The sequence below is a fragment of the Phlebotomus papatasi genome, chromosome 1, assembly GCF_024763615.1.
Source record: "Phlebotomus papatasi isolate M1 chromosome 1, Ppap_2.1, whole genome shotgun sequence".
NCBI lineage: Eukaryota > Metazoa > Arthropoda > Insecta > Diptera > Psychodidae > Phlebotomus > Phlebotomus papatasi.
Window position 1 is genome coordinate 67,850,065 of NC_077222.1, and position 26,719 is coordinate 67,876,783.

General features: G+C 32.0%; 1 protein-coding gene across 1 annotated transcript; it reads left to right on the plus strand.

The window, feature by feature from the left end:
- The first annotated feature begins 4,079 nt into the window (after positions 1-4,079).
- On the plus strand, positions 4,080-24,704 carry LOC129798194 (V-type proton ATPase 16 kDa proteolipid subunit c). Its single transcript, XM_055841222.1, has 3 exons — positions 4,080-4,904; positions 21,945-22,134; positions 22,228-24,704. Exons 1-3 carry the CDS (start codon positions 4,826-4,828, stop codon positions 22,430-22,432), a joined length of 474 nt encoding a protein of 157 aa, XP_055697197.1. The 5' UTR covers positions 4,080-4,825; the 3' UTR covers positions 22,433-24,704.
- Positions 24,705-26,719: the final 2,015 nt, after the last annotated feature.

Below are 26,719 nucleotides of genomic sequence, written 5' to 3' on the forward strand. Positions count from 1 at the left end.
AACGGTATTTGTGTTAATACATCCTTAAATGAATAAATATTTAAAAGCAAAATGAATTCATTGACTATTCGAAGATAACATACATAATTTTAATTAATTTATTTCCATGGCCGAAATTACACTCAAAGTGGCCAAAATTTGGCACGCTTCTCCTAAATATATGTACAAGCTTTTTTTTTGCTAAAATATATTTTTTAAGAAATATTAAGCCTATAGACAATTGAATACACAAACGTGCTTTTGCTTCGAAATTCCGTTTGTTCACAGCGGAAGTTTTCTTATGAGAAAGTGTCTCAGCTAAAAAGGCATTGTGAATTTAAAAGGCTTTTGTTTTGCTTTTTCGAGGAATCACAACAAAATGAAACCTTTCAATTTTAATTTGCGCGAATTCCACGAAAGAGCAGTTTTCACTATCCATTTTTTTCTGTCTTCTAACCAGGCCTGAGCTAAAAGAAAAGCCGAAGAGAATTTGGTGGTGCCTGTTGGCATTCTTCGAAATGCCGCGAAAATTCACGTAGATAAAATGAGAGGTTTTTTAATGTGAAAATTGTTTAATTCCTTAGCTTAGAGTTAAGTCATTTTCACAAGAAAATCCTTTTAATAATTTATTTAAATACAGTTATTTGGGTTAATTGTGAATAAATTGTCGATTTTACAACAAAAACATTGGGATGAAATTTTGAGCTAGAAGACTCACATTCTTTTGAGCTGTCTCAAAATTCAGGATAGGTTTCAGAAAAATCCTTTGGTACAACATTATTTTGGTTAATATGGAATGCAAAAGTACATATTAGAAAAAGGTAGGGTGGAGTAACCACTTATCGCCATGTTTAGGAAGAAGAGGAATTCATTTTATTATAACTTTTGAACTCTTATTACAAGATAACTCAAATTTGACACAAAACTACTCAGATGTATTGGTTTTTGATTCGTGAAAAAAATAGTCTTAGAATTTAACGCTGGACTACTTAAAAAACTAATTTTTATTAACAATGCAAAAATAACCACTTCGGCACCACTTTTCGCCAGTTTTGTAACCACTTCTCGCCACCTACTTGAAAAGGTCCAAACTCGATTATTTTAGGCAAGGTTATAAAAAGAATACATTCAGCATTTCTTTTTCCTCATGATCACCTCATTTTTACTCATTTAAACGGTTTTTCTTCACTTTTATTTGAGAAATCAAATTATAGGTCTATTGCAGAAAGTAAACACTGCAGATTTGACAACTGAAAACCTGCGAGGTGAAGTTAGCGTCGCCTATTGAAAAGAGATGGCGACAGGTGGTAAAATCATTCCAAAATATTACCACTTTTCGCCATGCCTCATTTTTATATAAAAATAATATAAAATGAAATATTAATTAACTAAATACAAATTTTATGTATTCCACAAGTCTAATTAAATATTCAATGGACAAATTATTGATCCAAAAAAAGTATTTTTTGCTTGATGAAAATTTGATGACACTTAGTACAGTAGAGTCTTCTAAATCGAACGCTCGGGGGCTTTTTGACATTTCTCACCTCCCAAATTCGAACGATTTTTTCAAAACTAACGAAATTTATGTGAAATTAAATGTACTTTGAATCAAATTCCCATATTTTCTCACAAGTCTTAGTGGTAACATACTTCCTTTTCATTTTATACGATTATAATGTATGCAAATATTCAGGAAGAAGCACACAAATATGATTTTATTTCAACGAGATTAAGATTTTTTTTTAACATAACCCCATAAATGACATTTTGAATCCAAACGTCGTTCGAATTTGAGAGATTCAGATTTGAGAGACTCTACTGTATATTTGGTAAGAAATATTGAATTCGATGCACTTGCTAAAAATATTACTCTAAAAAATGATCAAAATCGTAAACCCAAAGCGAATAATTATTATTTTTCGACTCTATACGTAGCAGCAGTAAAATTACAAAGAACTTTGCGGCTAATTTATTTCACAAATCGCGAAAAATAGCGATTTCAATATAAGTGGCGAAAAGTGGGGCACTGTCGAGAAGTGGTGATTCCACCCTAGATAACCTAAATAATTGCTATTTTTCAAAGCATTAAAGCGCCTTATTTTCTGAAAAAAAAAAAGAATTTTTAATTAAAAAATTTAAGAATTTTTGTGTTGAATTTTTTGTGTTAAAATACATTTACTATAAAACGCTTAGCAAAGACACATACTCAATTAACTATAAAAAATCACAGAACTCTAACAAGTTCTTCTGAAATCAAGCAACGGTTTTTTCTTCCATTTCTTAAAACTTACAGCATTCAGTTTTTCAGAATTTGCAATAAAAAAACTTAGGACATGACAATATTCTCGAATACATTCGGTATAACTATAAAAACGAAACAAAACTAAGATCTTGAATTTTAAAGGTAAGTTTTGACTGTAACCCCGGTATCACACTTACACATTATTAAAATTTTAATGTACAAGTAAGGCATTGAAGAAAAGTATGTTTATCATTCTTTTTTGTCTTTATTTTAGAGATTCAATATGCTTTAACTCTTTCCGGACCGCAGCATATGCTGCAAGACAAATGCGCCATTTTTTAATCAAAAATATCTAAGCTCAGGAATTAATTGAGGTCCTGCAAAACATATCTTATATTTGGACATCTTTATAGTTTGTAATCATCCACAAGAATCGGATTTTTATCAGTCCTGAATAATTAAAAAACATTGTTTTTTTACTGAATATTCATATGCTGCTTTGGGTACTCAGAGTCCCAAAAGAGACGAAAGAGTTAACCGTCTTAACTGTCAAAATTAAGGAATAGCCGAGACACACAACAATAACCCATAAAAATATTTTATATTAGAAAATATTCAAAGAAAAAGAAGAACTTTATAGTTTTTATAGAATGTACTTCGGCTTATTATACAAGTTTTCGCAATGTTTTATTTTTCCAATTTTCCACGATTGAACTATATTTTTTGATTCTATTTTCAATTTTACCTTGAATATTATTCGTAGCGTAATAATTAAAACAATTTGCAAATATGGTGTTTAAAAGTGCGATATTTTACAGAAAAAGAATTTTTGACAGTAATTGACGATTTCATGATGGGTTTGAGTCATTTTTCATGAACCATTAAATTCAATTCAATTTTATTTAGTGGACATAAAATTTAATTAAAATAATTGAGTTAAAGACAAGACACCAACCAAATTTAAAGATTTTTTATAGCAAAGCGATAATTTAAAAAAAATATATTTTCTGAGCCATTTGCATTTGGAATACATGAAAAATCAAACAATTCGATTCTATTTCAGTTCTTTATTAACATCTTTTGCAACATTTTCGTGCTTTTCGTGCAAAGAGATTCTAAAGAGAGTCCAATTTTATAAATTGATGTTTCAACCAGTGAATCTTCTTTTTCCCTGAATCCCACCCAGAATTCTCGCATTTTTGGCGGCCGGTGGATTACGCAACGGTTTCCAAAGCATGTGGATCATCGCTATCTCTCCTCCAGCACCTGATTCCACCTCGCAATCTTGCATCTCACCGATAAGATGGGCATAATCATGGGGTTTAATTGCAGCCTCCGCTCGCATCCCGTCCCCCTTCCTCACTCCCACTCAGCCCAGCCCCATCCCATGTCTCTATGGGAAATTTTTCGAACATTTACCCAAGAAATTATACCGCTTGGTGCTCGTTTAGTGTTTCAAGGTAACAACATTGCCTCCAATTTTACGTAATGCGCGAATTAAAACTAGTTCCCAATTTGTGAATTGGGTGGAATCTTCACATTGATTTTTGCAGACAGCATTAATTGGCAGGAAATGGTTCTGTGAGGGTGGTTTTTTGCGAAAATTAGCATAAAATTGATTTTTTGGCCAGATGGGTCAGAGGCTAAAAAAAAATTGGTCAGTAGAAAAGAGCGGGAAGATGGGAAGGTTGTTAAATGTTTAATTTTTGATTGCTGTTGTAGGGTTTCGTTGGATGATTCGGAGAAACTTCACAGCGGAAGTTGGATGTTATAACAGTTTTTGTGGTTGAAAGGGGGAGTTTTTGGGGGGAAATAGCTTGATGGTGAGTGTTTTTATTAAATAAAATGAATTTTATGCTATTTTGGAGGGAGGGGGTTGATTTATTGGGTGAATTGATATGAATTTTTTGAGGTTTGACTCACGTAGTTGTGTGCAAAAATTGACATTTGGCACGTCATGCGCTCACGATAGAAGAGCTCATGTGATTGGCTGATTGCGCTGGAGACGTCTGATTTCGACCAATCAGAAGCCCTGTTATATGGTCATGTGACAGCGTCTGGGCCAGGGAGGTATTCAGTCTGGGGAAATTATCAAGGGACCCATGGGGCGAATTTGTTAAAATCTGAGGGAATTTTAGAGAATTTCAAGAGAAAATCAAGTAGGTCAATGTGAGTTTTGTCAGCAGATGTTTTAAAGGCATTTTTTTGCAGTGAATTGGTGAAGAACTTTCGTTAATAGAAGAAGGTGGTGTAAGAAAGTGGCCTAGTTGTCCCTAAGTACGTGTCTGAGCTTTCTGTCATATGACCCTCGTCCAAGTTCTCTGTGCAAGTCAGACATCTTTCTTCTGGGAGAGCGAATTGGTGTGTAGGCCATATTTGACAGTGGAATCCAATTTAGTTTAGTGAAGTGAGTGTGTGAAGCGAGTTCGGTTCGCCAGGATCCCCAATCTGAACAGCACCAGAGTCCAGCTTGTTCCTCCGACAACCTGTAAATACTCTCTCGCCCAGACAAGGCCCAAACTGAGAGCATAGACAAAATTTGCGAGAGTTTTTTCGTCGTATAGTCAGGAAGAAGAGAAAAAAAAACAACACACACAGAAAATGGCGCTGCCAGAGGAATCACCCGTCTATGGACCATTTTTCGGAGTTATGGGAGCTGCGGCTGCTATCATCTTCAGTGGTAAGGAACCCCCTAAATCCATATCGAGATGAAAACGCCCCGTCCAAATGACGTGTGTGTGGGATTTTCCGGGAATTCAAGCCAGATAGAGAGGGTGTGTTTGTGTGTGAGTGTGTGGGCCAAAGGAGGCCACTCAGGGGGCTCCCTTGAAGATGGGGGAAAAATTGGAGCTCTCTTTTCTCATTTCATCGTGGCCGCTATCGATTTTGTGGGCCAAGGACTGCCTCTCCGAGCAAGAATCTCATGAGAGAAGTCACTCTCTGAGAGAGCCAGTTGAATGCACTTTTTATCTTCTCTCTTTTTTTTCAACCTCCCCTCTACCCCTTCCGGATTTCCTTTTTGAGAGAATGAGAGAGGGAGTAGATCCTTTGGTAAAAAAAAAATCCCCAAGAGAGAGAGAGAGCAATGCATGCGTGGAAATGTGTCTGAACTCTTCTCTCTTGAGTATTTGCTCATCAATCTATCACTGTTGCACTCTCACAGATCGTGCGAAGTGAGAGTGAGTCACGGGACTGAAATTTTTCCATGGCCGGCGCCCCCTTTCTCTCCTCTCACGGGCTACTCTGCTCTTGCAAAATGTCAAAAATTCCATGTTTTAAGCATTTTCCACAGTTTTACCTTCTTCAGCAGGAAAATTTGCTGTCCTAAAAAAAACTTTTTAACGAGACAGAAAAGTCATGGGAACTCCCAAAGAGATAGGTTAGGTCTCGTGGGGCTTTTATGCTGTGAATCTCGTCCCATAATAAAAAAGTTCCCTTCATAAGATTTTCATGGGGATTTTCGGTATAATATATCGATTTTCTTGTATCTCACAGAAGATCCTGGAGACAATTCTCCCAGCTTGGAGATTGTAACTGCAAAAGAGGTCACATGCTTTTCCCACTTTGAGATAATCTTCTTGAGATATGGAATTTTTTTCCCTCTACCTGTCACTCACACAATCATCTGCTTCTGAGGTATTTTAGCCCAGAACTTTTCCTTTCTACGATAAATTAATCTACTGCCCAGAATTGGATACCTCTTTAAGCCAGGATCTTCAACCCTGGGCAGAGTCACCTGACCCACAAGTGCGCCCAGGAAGGTTCTGTCAGGTGACATATACAATCAAGGTGTTTCAAACACTCAGAGATTGAATTCCTCGATAGTGTATTGGAGTGCGAGAAGCAATCATGTGACTCCTGGAAAATGTCGTGAGGTAGCACTTAAGATGATACAGAACCTCTATTACATCCGCAAAATTCATGTGATTTTTCTCCACAATATTCTGCTTTTTTATAGGAAATTTCTCAATTTTTTCCCCTTAAATATTTTCCATTTTTTTTCACCACTTGCCCAAATTGATCTTGAGGAAAATTCCACATGGGTCTTGTGACATCCTCCCTCTCCGTGTTTGTTTCGGGCTGATAGTGGCCCATCTTAAGTGTGCCAAAGTCCATTAACTCTTCATCCACATGATTTTGCCATTATTGAGGTATTTTCCCAGTATTTTTTTTCTTAATGAAAAGACAAGATTTTTTTTAACATTTTTGAAAATAAGAAAAATAAACAAATTCTGACATTCATTGATCCAGACATCACACTTTTAATTGCTGCTTCCTCAACAATAGCACAAAAAAAAACACTTTTTCAGCAATTATTCTCTTCTATTGGGAAAATTGTTTGATATATTGAATAACCAATGAGGTGTACAGGGTGTCCCATGGGAAATGTGTAGTTACATAATGGCAAAAGATAGAGGAACTATTAAAGATCTTCATTCTAATTTCATTATGCATAATATCCCAGAGGCATTAAAGATAAATGCAATTTTCCTTGACAATTTTAAACTTAAAATTTATCTTGATCTGTTTGCTTTTGCATTAAGATCTTGAATGTGTCTTACAGAATGAGTTTCACTTATATAAGAATTATTTGATTAAATTTCATTTGATCAAATATTTATTTTGACAAATTCTTGGAAATTTGATCTTCAAACATTACGGACTGACCAATATGCTCTTGTTATTTCGTTATTTAAATTCTCATTTTACAGTTTTTGAAGATATTTTAAATTTAGCAAAATTGATATACAATTATCACTAGATTTGCAAAATGTTGAGTCTCTGACTCTAATTGAGAAAAACCCGAAAGAAATATATAATTGAATGAGTTTGAGTCATTCACATTAGCACGATTTTCATGCTATTTTTTTTTTTTAATATCACTTTCAGATTTTGTATTGAAGACGTGATCTAAATCAGCGGATGCAACAATCATATTGATCATTAAAAAATCTATTAATATGATTGTTAATAGATAAAATCAATTCTGATTTATGAGACCATTACAAATGGTAGGGGAAAGTGCTCTCCCTTCGAACGTTCATGCCTTCGAATAATGTGAATTTCTTTTATTTTTCGAAAGAGATTTACACCAAATTATCACGGAATTATCAACAAATGATGATAATCCAACTAATATTTAATAGAAATGTGTAAGCCTCTCGGGAAAACTAAAAGAAAATTCACATTGTTCGAAGGGAGAGTGCTTTCCCCTATATGCATTAAATTTTTAGAATTAATCCTTCATTTGGATTTCTTTTTTTATATTTTTAAAATTTTAACATTCGGGGTTAGGTTTTTAAAATTGAAAAAAAATCTATGAAGAAATTCAATTATCACATTTGTTTGACGATATTTTTTAGGATATGATTGAAATTTAGTACAAATATCAAAACATTTCTTTAATTAAATATTGTAAATTTTCTTTCTTAAATCAGGAACTATTAAAAATTATCGTTTGATATGACCGTTCTTTTGCTTGGTTATTACTAATTCAAGAAAAACATCTAACGATGCATTAAATTTAGAACATGCATGTACTAAAAATTTATATTGGTCTTCGCGATTAAAAAACCCAAATAGATTGGAATAATTTAAAAGATACTACAATTGTAAATGTTTAACCCTTTAGACGAGTAGGACGCCGGTATCCCAAAACCAAAAAACAATTTTTTGACTATAGAAAGTTATTTTATGCTTTAAAACTAAATAGAAAAATTAATTTTTAATTTTGGGATACCGGTATCCCATCCGTCTTTAAAGGGTTATTAAACGTGTGTATATGAGTTTACGACAGATAAATCCTGTATGGAAATCTTTTCTCAAGCAAATTAGATCAAAGATATAAGAAAAAGTTCATAAAAATAATGGCTCTAGCATACCTTTTTGACCAGGAAAATTTTATAAAGTCAAAATTCTCATCCCTTTCCCTCTGAAAAGTTTGGCATATGTTTATCTTATTCTTTCGCACTCTTCTTCTTCTTCCTTTGAACATCACACCAAATTCAATTTAGTTCTGTTCATTTTTGAAACCGAACGAGGTAGACAAGCTTCTGCAAATCGTTTGAGATAGTAAGGGACGCGAATTTTGATTACATAAAATTATTACCCAGCTAAAAGGTGTGCCGAAGGCATAAGTATTGATTTTCAAGAAATTTATTTAAAGTTGTATTTCAAAACGGATATTAATTTTTGGCTTATTTTTCAGTAAAAAGAAAATCTTAAATTTTTAAGGCTTAATGGCCTCTACACACTAGAAAAATTTATGTCCATATTGAAGGGTTTTTGCTACACAAACGTAGGGAATTTGCTTCTATATGGACATAAATTTCTCTAGTGTGTGTAGTCGCCACAAGAATTGTGAAATATTTTTGACAGAGGTAAAATAATTTAAAAAAATATAATGCACCATCTTGGCATCTCAAGCAGAGTTTAATAAATTTTTAATCAATTTTGCATTATTTACGAAAAATATGAAATATTTATGCCTCCTGCTTACCTTTTAAATTAGGGAAATTTCATGTAAACAAGATCCACAGCCCTTTATAAAATATTTTGAGTATGATTATCTCATTCTTTCGCACTCAAATTGAATATGTTGTGATGTTTAAAAGAAAAAGAAGAAAAAGAAACCATTTGGTAATGGTTCAGGCACACCTTTTAGATCAGGAAAATTTCGTGAATTCAAAAGTCGAAGAACTTTCTTACTCTTACACATTTTGCATATTTCTATCTTATTCTTTCGCACTCTTCTTCTGTTTTTAAACATCACAACAAATTCAATTTAGCTCAATTGAATTTGGAGTGCGAAAGAATGAGATAATAGATATATGTAAAACGTGTGAAAAAAAGGTATGCGACTTTTGGTTTAATTAAATTTTCTTGATCTAAATGGTGTACCAAATCCATAAAGAAAAGCATGTGAATTTTGATCTAAACGGAGCTATTAACTTACTATTTTGGTTTTAACTAACAGAATTTAAATATAATGGCGCTGGCATACCTTTTCAATTGAATAGTAAAATTTAATCCATTGAAATCTCACCTCTTACTCTTTCAAACTAAAATAAGATATGTTTATCTCTTTCTGTCAAATGAAAATTGAAATTTCTATTTGAAATTTCATTTGAGAGAAAGAGATAAACATATCTCATTTTAGTTTGAAAGAGTAAGAGGTGTAATTTCAAACGATTGAATTTTACTCAATTGAAAAGATGTGCCAGCACCATAAATTAAATATATTGTTAAACATGCATTTTTTCTTTTAACGCTTCTGGTTTTGATATTACAAACTTGGCTTGTTCTATAGAATTTTAGCGTGCACCAAAACCTTTAATTTGCACAATAGATGCCTAAAATCGATACAGTATATTCTAAATTATGACAGTTTAAGTATAAAAACACGAAAATGGATTTGCCTAGATTATGGTTGCAAGAACAACAATACCGTTGGCAAAAATTTTTCTTTTGCACACTGTAAAATAAATTCTTGATAAGTGCAATGAACAGAGGATTTTAGTTTCTATGCAGAATTTCCCTTGGGGCACCCTGTGTAGTAACTCTTTTAGTATATGTTCTCTCCCAGACAATTTAGTTCACCTGGGGAAAGAGTGTAAAAAGATGAGTGTTATAACATCGTGTCACGTGGGTTCCAGGTAGATTTGGATGTCAGGTGACGTTTTAACCGTTTTAAATGGGAATTTGTATGGAATTAATTCACACATACAATTCACCTGAAGGTTGCTACTTGGCTCTCTCTCTAGTAATGTTAGTTGAAGAAAAAGGCCAGAAATAAATGCGAAAGAGAGACAGAAAAAATGATATCTAGTATAATTACACAATCCGCCTCACAATGAAAAAAAAAACGGAAAAAAATTGTCGAGAGAGTTTTACGAGAAAAATTTTTCCTGTTTTTATCTAAATGACATCAAAGAGTTGTAATAAATATAGAGGTTGTGATAGTGAGGCAGACGGAAAATGATTCATTTTGGAGAGAGAAGGGATGAGAATGGGATGCCAAATAGGTAGAATCTGGAGCTTTTTTTAGAGCTTTAGGAGAGATACAGAGAATAGAGTGAGATAGTGGATTAATAAGTATTAACCATGGACATGTTGCATATAAAATGATTTTTCATGTTAGTAAGTGAGTGAGCAAGAGAGAGAGAGATGAGTGAATGAGATGAAATATTTGCCAGTGGCCCTCAAATGGCCATTTTTTTTCAACTCTCTCAATTTACGTGCATGGAAGGCAATTAATTGAACACAATAATAATAAAAATGAATTTGCATGCAATTTGTATTATAAGCTCTCTATAACCTCTCCATCGAACTGAAGTGTCTCAATGAAATTGTATTTTCATTGACAAATCTGTTAGAGTATGATTTTCACTGGTACGAAAAATAGTTTCGCATTGAATTTACGGAAAATTTTTATTTTGGCAAAAATGTTACGTAGTACGGAATTTTGTGGTGGGTGGGGGTTAGTTCTAAATATGAGAAATGCGAAATAGAAAGAGATAGTCAGTTTTTTTGTGGTTTCTCATACGTCAAAAGAAAGAGATCAATGGATGCACCTTGCAATTAGCAATCAATGCTTCAATTGAAGAATGGCAAGTTGAGTCACATTTTTCTTTGAGTGTTTGTGCTTTTGGTATGCGTTGTCAGAAAATAGTAGAAAAGGACAACTTGTTGCATGTCAAAAGTATTTGTATACTTTTCTTTTTTAAACCAGAATTTATGAATAAAATATGAAGCGCAGTATATCAAAAATATTCTCACAATTTCCACTTTTTCTCTCACTCTCACATTCAGTTTAATACAGGAGGATGGGGCAGTTCGGAAAGAGGGAGTTTTATCTTTCGCGAAATTTCCTTTCATTTTCAGTTACTGAAAATCTGTAGTCTATAGATAGAATTTTAATGATTTTAGATGTTATGTTTCTCCCTTACCTTTTCAATTTAATGAAACTTGATCAATAGTAATTGCGATTCTTGCTCTGTTTTTTAAATGTCAGATTTCTTTGTCTCTTTCTGTCAAATTCATATACATAGTAGAGTCTCTCAAATCTGAATCTCTCAAATTTGAACGACGTTTTGATTCAAAATGTGAATTGTGGGGTTATGTTAACAAAATCGTATTCTGGACAAATGAAAATCATATTTATGGGCTTCTTCCTGAACGTTTACATACATTATGATCATATAAAATGAAAAGGAAGTATGTTACCACTAAGGCTTGTAAGACAGTACGGGAATTTATTCAAAGTACAATTAAATCTCACATAAATTTCGTTAATTTCGAAAAAATCGTTCGAATTTCAGAGGTAAGAAATGGCTAAATACTCCCAGAGCGTTCGAATTTAGAAGACTCTACTGTAGAAATTGAATTTTATTGCAGAAAATTGAAGTGTGTTAAAATACTGAAGATATGGCAATCCTAATCGATGAATCGTAGATTGACAGATCGTCGGTTGCCTCAGCAACTGTGCTAACTGCATTTGCTTTGTGTCAGCATTCGTTGTAAGTAACGCATCGCTGTGCGGCGTTTGCAATGAATGCAGACACAAATCAGATGCAGTTAGCACAGTTGCTGAGGCAACCGACGAGATGCAAAACGAAAAACGAAATCAAAAAATGCATTAGAATGAAGAGAAAATAAAAATTTTTCTAGAAGTTTTTAATTTTGAATCATTGACTATTTTCTAGTAAGGCAAAGTTTAATGAGATTTTTAAAAGAAAAACCGACCAACAAAGTTTGACAGCCCGAAATTGACATTTATCCGACGACAAACTTCTAATTGTAATTCACCAAATCGTAAAGATGTGTGAGCGTGGGAGAGATTAAAATCAAAATATTTATCAAATTGTTACGTTAAAATAAAAACTAAGATCCAAAGAAAAATTTTAGCATTTGAGAAGGCTTATTTTTCATATAAAGTAATTAAAAACGAGATATGACAAAATCAGGTTTTCTTATTTATAATGGCTCCGGTACACCTTTTAGATCAGGAAAATTTCATAAAGTCAAAATTCTTTTCTTTTTCAAAGAATTTGCATAAGTCTATCACACTCATTCGCTTTCAAAATTGGACGGAACTAAATTGAAATTGGTGTGATGTTTAAATGAAGAAGAAGAGTGTGAAAGAGTAAGTTAGACATAATGGAATAGTGAGAAAGGAATGTGAATTTTGACGTTATAAAATTTTTCTGATCTAAAAGGTGTGCCGAAGGCATAAGTTGTCCTTTACGGAAATTTTTAAGCATTACTATTCAGATGAAATCGTCCTTAACACAAATTAATAAAATTCAAGGATTTTTTTTTACAGTTTTTTAGTTCTGAAAGTTTCAAAGTCCAGTTCTCAATTTTTACCTGAAACTGCCCTATCTTCTCCTATCTTGTCTTTCTACGACGTGATAAAAATACTGTCTTATCAATTTTGTCGATTCTAAATCGAGTTTTTAGATACTTTTTTTTTACTTTCTATGTGAAGAGTGTCACGCTCTGATTACGTACGATTTCTGTGTCCCCTTTAGCTACCACATTTTCTTTTATCACCTAAAAAAAGCTTACGTTTTTTTCTTCAATCAAAACCCCAGGCAGTGATTTAATTATTTATTCTAGGGAAAAGCTCAAAATCCATAACGATAGATTAAATTGATGGATATCACCTTCATTCTCACAAGTTTCGTAATTGATAAAAGTTAAAGAGTGGGAAACAATTGCGAAGGAACCTTTTTTTTCTAGTGGGCGCTTAACTAAAATGCTCTTCTTCTTTTTTTTCCTAGCAATTCAATTTTATCTCAATGATGTGTTTATGAGACACTCCATTTATTCGATTGGTGAAGAATAAAGACAGAAAAAAAATTATAAAAGCGTGTGTCGACCTCGTGACCCATCATTTTATCTTTTTCCTCCCAGTGATACTCCTATAACACAAACTATTTACTCATGGGGACACAAATTTATTTGTTGTGATTTGAATTATGGTGATTTGTTAAGCAAATAACTTTGATTCAGAGGCAGCAAATGAATTAAATCATCATTTTGCAACAACTTTGTGATAACTAGAAGATGTTTTATTGCTCCTCTAACTTCATAAGATGCTTCTTGAGAATATACAATTTCTTATCAGAGTTCCTTTGTTGATTACAGGTTTTTCGTGATAAAATGCGCTGTTCAGCTATTTGCTTAGCCATGTGTAATCTTTCTTGCAAAATCATCATCACCTTGTTTGGCATTTTCTCGAGCACGGTACTAAGTCATTTTTTTTGGAGCAGTTAATCTGACTTTAAAAAGGTTTTGATAAATTCTCTACTCGCCGGTTCTTTTTTTTTATGTAAGAAATTCACAATACAGAGTTTATTATGTAATAAAGATATTACATAATTCAGTATATGCCAACTCTTGTTTATTTGCATTTGTGCTAAATTTACTAGTACTAAAATAATGAATCACAGTTTGGCTTACACATTAGTTACTTGACAATTAGAACAAATGAAAACGTCCTTAAAATGTTTACTTTCCTATTGAGTTATGGAAATACTGTTTTCAAAACAAAAAAAAAAAATTATTTAGTACATGAATGTACTAATGAGCTTCTCATTCACTGGCAAATAAAGATGATAATGACTTGTTTTACTAAATTTGCTATACTATATTATCATTACCACTAATGTAAGCTCTTTCATCAGAAAAAATGATCTGTAGATCTATTCAAAGATTTTTTTGCAAATTAAAAAATATTTATACAGTTAGTAATATATTTTTTTCTTTATTTTTATTTTTGAAAATTTATTTTTTCTTTACCTTGTTTAGTCTTTCTGAAGTTTTAAAAATTTCAAAAGATCCGTTCGGTTTATATTTTGTAGCTGCGTTTTTTTTCTATATTGTGGCAAAATTATTTTGTATTATCTTTTGTACTAGGGTAAGTGTGCCAAATTCCGGCCAGCTTTCAATTTCGGCCACTTCTTTTGTTCTTCGAATTTCCATGAATTTTTAGTTTTGCATACTCTAAAGATTATACTATGCAAAAACAAAATAACAAAAAATGTCGACTAGACGAACAAGATGATCTGAAAAAGACATTGGAAGAATTCCAGAAGAGCAAGGAACTATGAGAGTGAAGGTGGCCGGAATAGGCCACCAATGCTATGTCTACATTTTTATTCATTTTAAATTGTATGAAGAATTATTTTAGAGAAAATAAAGACGATAAACTGTCAAAAAGGTTCCAATCAACACTCCTTATAAAAAGTAACAAAAATATTCAATTTGTATTAAAAATATTACATTTCAAACTTAAGACTTTGGCGTTTGCATGCAACTATATGCCGAAATTTGGCACACTTACCCTAAATCGTAATATTGTGTATTTCTTTTTTTCAGAAAGAAGAAATGTGATCTTGAATCCTTTCTCGATTTTTAAGGTTATACAATAGGTGAAAATGACTTGGTCCCTCTGCTGTTCGTAAGCTTTTCTTTAATTCTAGCACTTAAGGATAGATAGTTATCGCCGATTGGATAAGGTAGATCGGATCGGAGAAAACCATCATTAAGTACTAAACTTACGGACATCAGGGGCAAAATTACCCGCGTCTATGATAATATTTATTTATTTGTTATTTTTACTCTGGATAATTTTATAAATTCTAGTAGATCGTTTACAACTTATATTAGTACAGACATGTGCTAAATGTTTTATATTAATATTTGATTTTTTCATTGAATTTCTTAACATATCAATTTAATTTAGAAATATTTTTTAAATTCCTTAATATATTTATAAACATTTTAAAGGAGTCCTACCTTTATAAAATCTATAAAAATTTGAAAAAAAAATTATTTATTAAGGACGGAGGAAAAAGTATTTAAAACAAAATAAGATTTTTTGTTTTTGTGTGAAAAAAATGGATATTACGCAGTAAAGCTTTTTATTTTAATTTTCACATAAAAGCATTAATTGCAATTTTACATTATCAGCGAAAGAACTTGGATTTACTTCTCATTAAGAAATAAGTAAAATAAGCAAATGGATTTTATCCTTCAGTGAAGAAGCTCTTTTATCAAAAATCACACAAAATCGTTATACAAAATCTGCTCCTGAATCTTTAGCATAAATCTGCATAAATTTTATTTCCATATGGAGGTCTTTTCATAGAAATGTTCAACACGTTTGAAGTCCTTAGACATTTTTCTTCTTTTTAAAAATGATTCTTTTATTCAAATGACGAAATTTCCTGCTAAAATAAACCTCATAAATGTGCCAAAAAAATCATATTTGAAATGCAACAAAGATTGTTCCATATGTTTGCATTAGCATTCCGGGCGTATCTCACAATTTCTTCTGTCGAAGACTTTCCCCAAAAACTTTTAATAAATTTCTCTGTGAAAAAGGTCGAGGGTGAGAATATTAAGAGAATAAGAAAGAGAGAGAGAGAGAGAGAGATTGAGAATGTGTGTAAAGGGCAAAAGAAAATTTGATTGGGGACTTTAATTCCATAACTAAAAAAAATATATACCTCTGATTTTGTGTCTTTTGCGCATCTTGAGGATTTTAGCAAAAATAGCATGAAAGAAAGAGAGAGAGAGAGGAGGAGAATGAGAGAGTGAGAGATGAAGAGAATTTGCAGAATTACTTCAGGTGCATGACAAATTCCTCCCACTCTCTGGGTGTCTTTTATTACTCTCAAATTCCTCTGAAGGTGATAAGATATGAATGAAATACGAGAGGATAAATCGATTGAGACGTCAGCAATTGAATCCTTTTTTGGGCAACAGGATGGAAGAAGGGTAGGGGAAACTGGGGCACCACTAAACACGGGCTAGAACTAAACACTAATTTTTATTTCTAAACTACTTGGACTATCTCGACCATTTCTTCAGTGGACGAGCATCCCTATAATGCCTGTAAATTTCTATAAGTCTTGTCCTCTGAAGTCGAGCATTTGATTAAAAAATTGCAGTGTATGGTGGTACCCCAGATTCCCCTATTATTTGTTCTATTGCAGAAGGATTAAGGAAGAGGGAAGGGTGATGTTTCTGGTTTTGGATGATATTGTGGATGGAGAATTCACACCTCACATACGGTTCTCATAAAATTTTCATTATATTTTCTCTCATTTTACTCTATATTTAGTTGAAGGAAATTCTATTGTGAGTACAAGAAGGAGAAAGAGAAAGCGGGAAAATGAGAGAGAATGAGAGAAAGAAGAGAATGCATTTTGAGGGGAAATTACTTGATTCTTCTTCGTTCTCTCGTTTGCCTTTCGAATTAATTTCATTTGGGCAGTTTTCAATTACCAGGAAGTGCTCCCAAATTATCTCTCTCTTGCACAATTCTTTTCTGTCGCTCTCTTGATCTCTCAATTTTTTTTGGGAGAGAAGGAAGGGGGGAGACTTTATCAATAATTGCTGTGCAACAAAAGAAGAATCAAATTGAAACAATAAGACGGGTAGAATAAGAAAAAAAACACGATGAAGGTTTACTGATTAGATTTGCTTGTTGTTTGACGAATTTGTTCTTCTGTCGCACATTTTTTTTTTCCTTTTGGCTTTATGTTATTTTATCAATGTGTCTTGTGTATGATGTTATTTGTGTGTTGGGAAAATTTACAATGAGATGGTCGTCAGTTGACTAATTGGCATGAGTATTGGGTACTTGAGTGACAAAAATAAAAATTATAGCACTTTCAATCTCTCGATGAGTGATTGTTGGGTGTGGGATGTACAAGGAGATTTCTAATCAGTAAATTCCCTGCCGTCTATTTAGGAATCTCTCTCTCATTCGCCCTCTCTCTCTTATCAGCATTTTTTTTTATACTTCCCTAATCATCTCTCAGACACTCTCGAAAATTAAAGTATTTCCCATCATATGGAGAAGAAATACAAAGCATAAAAAGAGAAGGTATATATAGAATACAATAAAAAAAAACATAACAAATTCATCAATGAATGTGTGAGGGAATGACGTTAAATGGAATATTTTTTCACTTGATCGACGTTTTTCGCATTGTTCAAGTGCAAAAATTAGCACTATACTCCACGTGGCAAAAGTATAGAAAGCAAACAAATTTTCTAAATCTATGCACTGTACATAGGATTATAATGCTTTTTTTCCTGGGAAAAATTCATCTCAAAAGGTGCTTGGGAAGTCGTTAAATGTTTTATTGAGAAAAAATTGGCACCATAAACCAATATAATTTTTTTATTAGTTGTTGTGTAAACCATTTTCTGTAAGAAACATACAATAAAAAAGCCTCGAACTAATTAAAGAAAAATCCAGTAAAAAGCAGTAGTTTAGAATGGTTTTAGGCAATTTTCTGGAAAGATTTGCTCAATTGATTTTGGGAAAAAATAGCCCCTAGTTTCATATTACAAGACAAAGAAAATTGATTCACTTATATACATTTTTTGGATGTAAACAAACATTTATTGACACTCATAATATGATTTTTTATGGCTGTATTATTCATTCTAAATTTAAGTGCAATTTCTATGGTACATAAAAATTACTCAGAATATTGCACACAAATGGTATAAAAATAAACAAAAATTGTTATATTTAAATTTCTTGTTTAGAGGAATATTTGAATAAGTAGCTTCTGATTTTATTCTGTAAAATGAATCTGTTCATCTTATTTTGAAGTAAAAGTTTTCACTTAATATACTTCCAGGAACGCTATTAACATAGAGATTCTCTTTCTGTGGTCATTTTATTAAATCGTTTTAGCTTTATATATGCTGAAGTGTATGATTCAGTAAACAGTAGAAACTTATAAACCGCGTTATCTGGCGTTCTTAACTTTCTACTCAAATGTTTTATTATTTTTTTTCCACTTTACACGGCTTACTTTAGGAATCGAACCCATGACCATTGCAATAAAAAAACCGGCGCTGTGTTTATTAAATAATAGGGGAATGTGCCCATGTTTTGCACGGTTCCAAGCTTCATAACGACTAAATTTTTCCTATGTTTCTGAATAAATGTGACTCCGCCATATATTTTAAAAACAGGACACTTTTCCCTAGTTTTTAAGATATGGGTGCGATGAGACACATTTATTGAAAAATATAGGAAAAAATAGTCATTATAAAGCTTGGGACCGTGCGAAGCATGGACACTTGCACCTAATATCCTATTGGAATCGAAATGTCGTTTGGTCACTTAGTTTGAAGTATTAATAATCCTAGTTATTTTGTATTAATATTTATAGTACCTGATTAAATACAACGTTAATCAAAATGTTTTTATGTATTACACAGCATGCAGTAGGAGAAGGTACTCTCCCTTCGAACGTTCATGCCTTGGAATAATGTGAATTTCCTTTTATTTTTTCCTGAGAGACATACACATTTCTATTTAAATATTAGTTAGCTTATTATTAAATATTGATAATTATGGGCAAGTTTCTAGAAAAAATTAAAGAAATCCACATTATTCGAGAGTATGAACGTCCAAAGGGAGAATATTTTCCCGTAGGGTTCCAATTCAAAAAACCAGTTCAAAGTGTCCAAATTTAGAAATTGTCCAAAATTATGAGCTCTTACCCTACACATAAAATATCATGGGTTGGGGTACGTTAACTTTGACATTTCACGCCCTAAAAAGTCCTATAAATTATTCTTGTTTACTTTTCTGTAATTAATCACATCAATTACCTTCTTGACGCCTACACCAACTCTGGCAAAAATTAAAGCCGTCAAATGAATCTTTTTAAAATGTTGTCAAAAGGATGTTTAACTAATTTGGTAAAACTTTTATATTTTATATTGGCAAACATCATTTTGACAAACCTTTTACAAGATCCAAGTTGGCCAATAATTTGACAAACTTTTCTTGCTAGTTTGACAAAACTTTTCATTTAGAGTATGCATTTCTATTAAATATTTCGGAGCTATTTTTCATATTAATATTACTGTGTTACCATAGATGCGGATGACTTTGCCCCCTACTGTTCGTTAGCTTTTCTTTAATGTTAATGCTTAAGAATGGTCCTCACCGATCATACATGATAGATTGGATCTGGATCGACAAGTACCATACTTAAGAGGAGGAGGAAAAAGTCACCCACATCTACGGTACTTAAATTGTGTAAAGTAATTAAAATAACATTTACACAATTGAAATCTCAAAAGCCGTTCATTTTAAAAGTGCCATATTCATTTCCAAACAAAACCCGTTTATGTTAAAACTTAAAAAAAATCAAAATTAATTAACTAATTAGGTTTTTTTTACACAATAGGAGAATTACTCATCTGAAGATGTGTAAGATTTACATTATTGGACGTTTATACTATTGGAGATTTACACTGTTAGAGATTTACACGCTTAGGAATTTACACTATTAGAGGTTTTAATAACTGAAGATTTACACAATTGGAAATTTACACGATTGAAGATTTACACAACCGGAGATATACATTATTATAGATTTACACTATTAGAGATTTGAACTATTGAAGATTAGATTATTAAAGATTTACACTACTGCACTTGCAATGCATTATTATTTTTGAACAAAATTTGCGCTAGTATATTCATGAGATTCAGGATAGTAAGAGTAAGAAATAATAAGTGGTAAAAATTCAGTTCGGAACGATTCCATTACTCTACCTTCTAACGTTCATGCCTTCGAATAATGTGAATTTTCTTTTATTTTTCACAAGGGACTGGCGCATTTTTATTAAGTATTAGTTAGCTTATCATCAATTATTGATAATTGCGTGACAATTATGTGTAAGTCTCTTAGAAAAACCAAAAGAAAATTCATATTATTCGAAGGCATGAACGTTCGAAGGGATCGTAGTTTTCCCTACAAGACTTCTCTGGTTTTTCCTTTTGCCAACTAAAACTGTTAGGAAATCTCAAAGTTCTAAATTAGATATGATTCCAAATTACTCTATCTTTTACCCTATTGAAAATAAGATTTTCAACAACTTATCTTCAATTTACGTCTCGCAATTCTTTATCACTTGAGAAATATATTTGGAGTAGATTTCAAGGCGTTGCTAGACAAAATTATGGATTAGCTTCACCTGTCTTTCCCTAAATGGTGTCTACACACTAGAAGCAATTTTCGTCAAAAATTGCCTTATTTAAAAAATTCTGACGTTTCTGCCTTCAAGGAAAGGGGAAATTTTCTTTAAAAAGGCATTTTTTTAAAGAAATTTCTACTAGTGTGTAGACGCCATAAGCCCAAATAGAGTCAGAATAATCCTCGAGAATACTTAGATTGTAAAATTTGGCAGTAAAGATTTTTTATTCCAAATTGTCATACAGTGAGAGCTTAGGATTGTTGATTAGATGTCCTTTTCATAAATTCCCTTTACTTAATCCTTTACTGCCAAATTTTTCAGGGTGAATATTTTCGAGGATCAGCCTGAATCTTTAGGATCTAAATAGGCTCAGGATGATCCTTGAGAATATTTAGCCTCTAAAATTTAAACGTAAAGATTTAGGGGGAAGTTGGGCACCTTTGAAATCGGAATTTTTCACCTATTTTTAAATAAAATTGAGCCTTATCGTGATATAATTTAGCTTCTCAGTCTGTTTGTGCAGCTAAATTATATCACGATAAGGCTCAATTTTATTTTAAAATAAGTGAAAAATCCCAATTTCAAAAGTGTCCCAATTCCCCCTATTCGAAACTGTCATACACTGAGGGCTTAAAATCATTGCTTAGAGGTCCTTTGTATAAATTTTCTTTAGCTAATCCTTTACTAACAATTTTTACAGACTAAATATTCTCGAGGATCAGCTTGGTTCTCTTTTGAGCCCTTAGAAAATCTTTTATGATCAATATTTTTTTATTCATCCACTATTAACCCATTCAGTCAATGTACCAGAAATACTTGAGATAGAATGTTCATATTTTGGGATTAGTTTCCTACAGGTTAATAGATGATTTTTTGAAAAGAAATCATTTTTATCCATTATGGGGGCGCGGGGAGCCGCCCTCAAACACGCGTCTTAACGGTCACTGAATTTAAATTCTGTTCATTAATTCATTACAAACTCTATTGCTTTAGATAGTGGAATATCAATTGCCCTGGAATAAATCATCTAAAATCACTCAATTTGCGTATGATGTATAATACCATGGTAAAGAATGGGGTAATCTATAACTACTCATTTTTAACACAATAGATAAATCTTTCCTTGTAGCAATTCGTCGTGTACAAGTTTTTCTTGAAAATGATATCGTTATTTTAAGTATATTTTTGGCCACACCAAAAAACGATAATCCGGCGAACTTTCGGTTGTTTTGAAAAACTTCAAACTTGCACAGTAAAATAATTTAAATTAAATTAAAAAAAATCTATTAATAAACACTGGTTCTTTGGGTTCTTTCTTTTCTAGAAGAAAGTATTATAAAGGTTTAATTACATCAAAGACTAATGGGATTAGTCAGACCTTTAAAACATATATAATTGAAAATTCATGTAATCTGGAGTGATAAATGCTGTCATAATAACGACAAATTCATATCAATGTCACAGACAGAGAGAACTTCAAGGTCTGAACTTCCCATTCAAACATCCAAAAGAGTTTTTTTTCTATTATAATATATAATTGTCTATGGAATATGTTTTTCAATTGTTTTACAATTTTTTCTTGGTGAATGTGTCTGCCTGAATGTCTGGATTTGTGGATTCCTTCAAATATTCTTTTTGTTTTTAGTTGGGAATTTCTGATTGATTTACATATTCTTTTTTTTTGCAGCGCTGGGAGCCGCCTATGGAACAGCAAAGTCAGGAACAGGTATCGCCGCTATGTCGGTGATGAGGCCAGAATTGATCATGAAGTCCATCATTCCCGTCGTCATGGCTGGTATCATTGCCATTTACGGTCTGGTCGTGGCTGTACTTATCGCTGGCTCCCTGGAAGAACCGAGCAAATACAGTCTGTATAAGTAAGTTGACCTTTGATTGGGGAGATGGAGGAGGAAGAAAGAGGATTGCAGATGACACTGCGGGATGATTTTTGTTTTTGTGTTATTTTGCAGGGGCTTCATCCACTTGGGAGCTGGTTTGGCTGTGGGTTTCTCAGGATTAGCGGCTGGGTTTGCGATCGGTATTGTTGGTGATGCCGGTGTCCGTGGTACTGCCCAGCAACCTCGTCTCTTCGTCGGTATGATTTTGATCCTCATTTTCGCCGAAGTCTTGGGTCTCTACGGTCTCATTGTGGCCATCTATTTGTACACCAAGTAAACGACCAACCGAATACCACCCCCCTCCCTTTATATTTTCACAAGAGAACGAGGAGGAGAAGAAAATGAGAAAGAGAGAGAAGAGAGAGAGAGAAAAACACAAAATACATTACACCAAAATGATTTAAGAAAAGAAGAAAAAAAACATCCATTAAAATGTGTTAGGATTTCTTTTGTTTTTTTTTTTTTTTTGAAGATGAATCATCGGCAGGATAGAAAAAAAATAAAACATTTTAACAATAGTATGAAATTGAAAATTAAAAAAAAAATGAAAGAAGAGATAATTTAAGTTATGAGGAGGAGAGTAAAGAAGAAAACAAGTAGAACAATTTTTTTTCTTTGTCCGAAGATCCAAATGAAAGGAAATTCTCTTGTATTAAGTGGAATATATAGAATGGTAATCTCCTCCTCGTTTCCGAGGAGGATGAGATTCCTAAGTAAAAAAAAAACTGAGAGTATATAAATATATTTTGTAAATTTAATTCCCTTCTCTGCCTTTGTTGTTCCGGAACGAGAAACATTTGGTGTAAATCCTTCATGGTTTTTATTTTTATTTTGTAACTTTTGCCCATTGGTCAAGACATTTTTTTTTGTTGTAGAAGAGGAAGAAGGTAGGAGGCAGGCACGGTTTTTTTTATTTTTAAATTCTTGGGCGAGAAGGTTCCTCCGGAAAAAAGCGCCAACTCAAAGTTTTCACAGAAATCTGGAGGATTCTGCGGGATCCGGCGCGAATCCGGACATCCTGTACAGGAGCCAATCAATGCGTCGTGATGCTGAACGCGGAGATGGACTCTTCTTGGAAGCCCAGAAGGATCTCGTGCCGGTTTTTTTTGGTGCAATTGCTTGTGTCAAGTCCTCCTCTTGCTTTCCTTTTAAAAAAAATCTTCCTGGATTTCCAGGAGAAAAGTCTTTCAGCACAATTATTTTCTAGAGACAATTCATTTAAATAAAAAAAAGTCCCCCAAAAAAGCTCCAAAACAAGAAAAGAAAAAAAACTTGCTGTTTAGTAAAATAAAAAAAGAAAGAAATTTTTGCTAGGAGGTAAAGAATAAATTGAATTTCTTTGTTAATTTCTATTTTCGTTTTCTTTGAAGATGAAACCCTATATAGTTATTAAATAAAATATTTTTAGGTAAATAAGATACGAATTAACTTAATTCAAAATGTATATGTACAGTTTTTAGTGAATATGGAGATGAAAAAAAAATACAAGAAATAGTGAAGAATATTGAAATTTTCAAGGTTAAACTTTTTTTTCTAAAAAAAAAGGAAAATCATTTTTTTTTCGAAGTTCAGTCATTTGCTGTTAGGATTTTTCTTTCGTTTTTCTATTTCGTGAATTTTTCCCGACTGAAAAATATAAATTATTTAATAAAAAAAAATACACTTAAACCCCTTTCATCAGATTTATTTAAAAAAGATAAAAAGAAACTCTTAAAACATTTATTTCTCATTTTTGCTCCCTGAATTTCACCAACAGAAAAACTTATTTTTTGAATAGTTTCCTCGCGAAAAAAAACAAACAACAAAAAACGAGTGAATTGAAGAGTAATTTAAAAAAAAAGAAAACATCGTGAAAGGTGTAAATAAATAAATAAAAAAAATATCAATTGTGTACCGAGAAAAATAATTAAGATGAAAAGAAAAAAAATCATACAAAAATGAAGTTATATCATTATTAGCTTTCTGTGTATAAAAAGAAAATATGTAACTAAAAGAAAAAAAAACACAAATTTATCCGGAATATTGAGGAATTTTTGCTGAAGCTCGATCTCTTTTGAGTTGAAACAGAGGATAAACCCATAAGAATATTTTAATAAATGAATAAAGAAAAAACCTTGTAAAAAGGACGTTGATCGAGTGGTTATTGATTTTTTTTGATTTTTGATGAAAAAAAAACTATTATAAAGAAATTTTAAGGAAAAAAAACAAGTCGAGTGAGGATCAAGGGAAGTAGAGAGCATATAAATAGAAGAGAAAGTAGATGAGATAAAAAAACTATTAAATGCATAAAAATACTATACAAAAAATAATTGATTACATTTATCGTCATTATTAAAAAAAATGAGACAAAGATCGTCAGGGGTCGAAGAATATCACTGAGAAATGAAGTTGAAAAAAAAAGAATAAATTTGTACATTCCAACAACTTATTTATCTGTTTAATCCATAGACAGCAGCAACAGAAAACTTATTTAAAAATCATCAAGTATATAAAAATGAGAAAAATTCAGTGTTCAAGTTTAATTAAACAATAAAATGATTTCAAATAAATTGGACTTTTTAATTTGTTTTCTACCTTTCAAAAGTTTTCTTTTTTTCTTTTTTGGAGATCCTACTAACTGGATAAAGCATTGACTTTGAGATTCAAAGAAGCTGGGTTCGATTCTCATATCAAACCTAAGAGTAGGTAACCCAGCTTTGCGATATGCTCGAACTCACGAGATAGAGCTCTCCGTAAATTATTTTTTGCATAGATTTTTTTTGGTGTTTCAAAGCATTGCAAAATCGAAAAGTGGTAAAATAATGATCATTCTACAATGCTATGGCATGAGTTACAAGCATAAGTAAATACGAGAAAGGTAAGTCATTTACGGATATTTTACGATTTATTAATTTCAAGACCTTTCCAAATTTAACTAAATCGGTTGAAAAATAGTCCCTAGTTAAACTTTGATCTTAGAAAATTCAAGATGACGAAGAATAAAATTGGAAAATATTTTAGGTAAATGAATAATTAAGAAATTTTGAACCGTCTTGGATTTAAATCTCAAGCAAGGGTGCCGCCAGGATTTTAGTAATAAGAAGGTCAAATTTGATTTAATGTTTTTTGATATTATTGATATATATATTTGAAGGATTATTCCCCAAAGAAACGTTTTTAGAATGCAGAGCAAGGTTTTCTCGAAAAATTACACAAAATACCTAATCTTTGAATTTAAGCTTATTAAAATTAATAAAAAAACCACTATACTAGACTAGAACCTGAAAACTTTGGATATTTTGGAACAAGAACGGCTTTCTGATTGTTTGATCGGTTTTATCCATTTCTTTAGCGATTTCGACAATTTTGATAGATTTTTACACAAGGTACAAAAACGTTCTTATGGATCAGTGTAGATTTTCTTGGAGAAACTCGAGTAATGTTGTGTTTAAAAATTGTGTGACAAAGAATGTACTGCTTCTTGTACCAAAGTCTGTCTAAATTAAAACTTTTATTTAAAAATTGCCATAAATCCGATTTTAATCCCATTTTGATAGTGGTTTGGGTGGTTGATGATTTTCGTCATCAGTTATCAAAGTTTGCAAATGGGATCAAAAATAGCTTCAATTTTCCTTTGAAATTGCCTTCGAATATTTTGCATTCAAGAGTTCTTTTATTCATTTTAAATCTATTTCAACATCGATTTATAATCTCCAACTTTATTTGTACATACGGGAACATTTCCACCAACATGTTTCTAAATATCCTTTTCCTAATAGAAATTCTGAATTCTGATAAATAAATGTCCTTACTGTGTTTAAAAAATATAATTTAAACCTAACTCAATCTTGATGATCCTAGTGGATTTTGTAAGCTGAAAGCTTACTAAAGACACCAAAAGCAATTTTCTTTAAAGAAAATCCTGCTAAATTTGATCAAAAATTGAATGGAAAATGCTCTTCAAAAGCTTTTCTGTAGCGTTTCTTTAAAAAATATCATAAAAAAATCATCATTAAACTGATTTTAATTATTTTAAAACGCTGTGGCTTTGAGCTATTCCCTAAAAGCTTCTAAGACACCATTGTAGCTTTTTTCTTGAAAAGTTGACGAAAAGCTTCTCAAAAGGTCATAACTTAGCCAATTTGAAATTTTTAATATTCAATTTTTTGAAACATATATTTGATAAATTTTCCATTAAAGTGCATTTTTAATTCAAATTGAATAATTTGAGTTTTTTTAGAAAGTTCATAACATTCAACAAAAGACATTTGAAGCTGAACATGGTGCTGTGCTTTATGGGTGAAAATGTCCTTATCAAGAGCTAAATTTTAGTGTTCTTGAATTAATTTAAGTTTAATGCTTATTTTTGATTAATTCAATGTCATGTAGCGGGAGGAGAGCAACGGCCCATCCTTGATCGTTCATCATGTTCATCGTTACGCCCTTGATCTTAGGCAACGCTTTTAATATTAATTGCTAATTAATTGTGAATAGATAAAAAATGTTATTGACCGAAACCGAAATGAAATGCTTAAGTTTCAACTTAGAACTTAGACCGTTTTGACCATAAATCAGTTTTTTTTTA

Bases quoted from the DNA above. Each gene is read 5' to 3' on its own strand.
- LOC129798194 (XM_055841222.1), top strand. From the start codon at position 4,826: ATGGCGCTGCCAGAGGAATCACCCGTCTATGGACCATTTTTCGGAGTT. The intron at 4,905-21,944 runs GTAAGGAACCCC...TTTTTTTTGCAG, and splicing joins GGCTGCTATCATCTTCAGTG to CGCTGGGAGCCGCCTATGGA. The intron at 22,135-22,227 runs GTAAGTTGACCT...GTTATTTTGCAG, and splicing joins AGCAAATACAGTCTGTATAA to GGGCTTCATCCACTTGGGAG.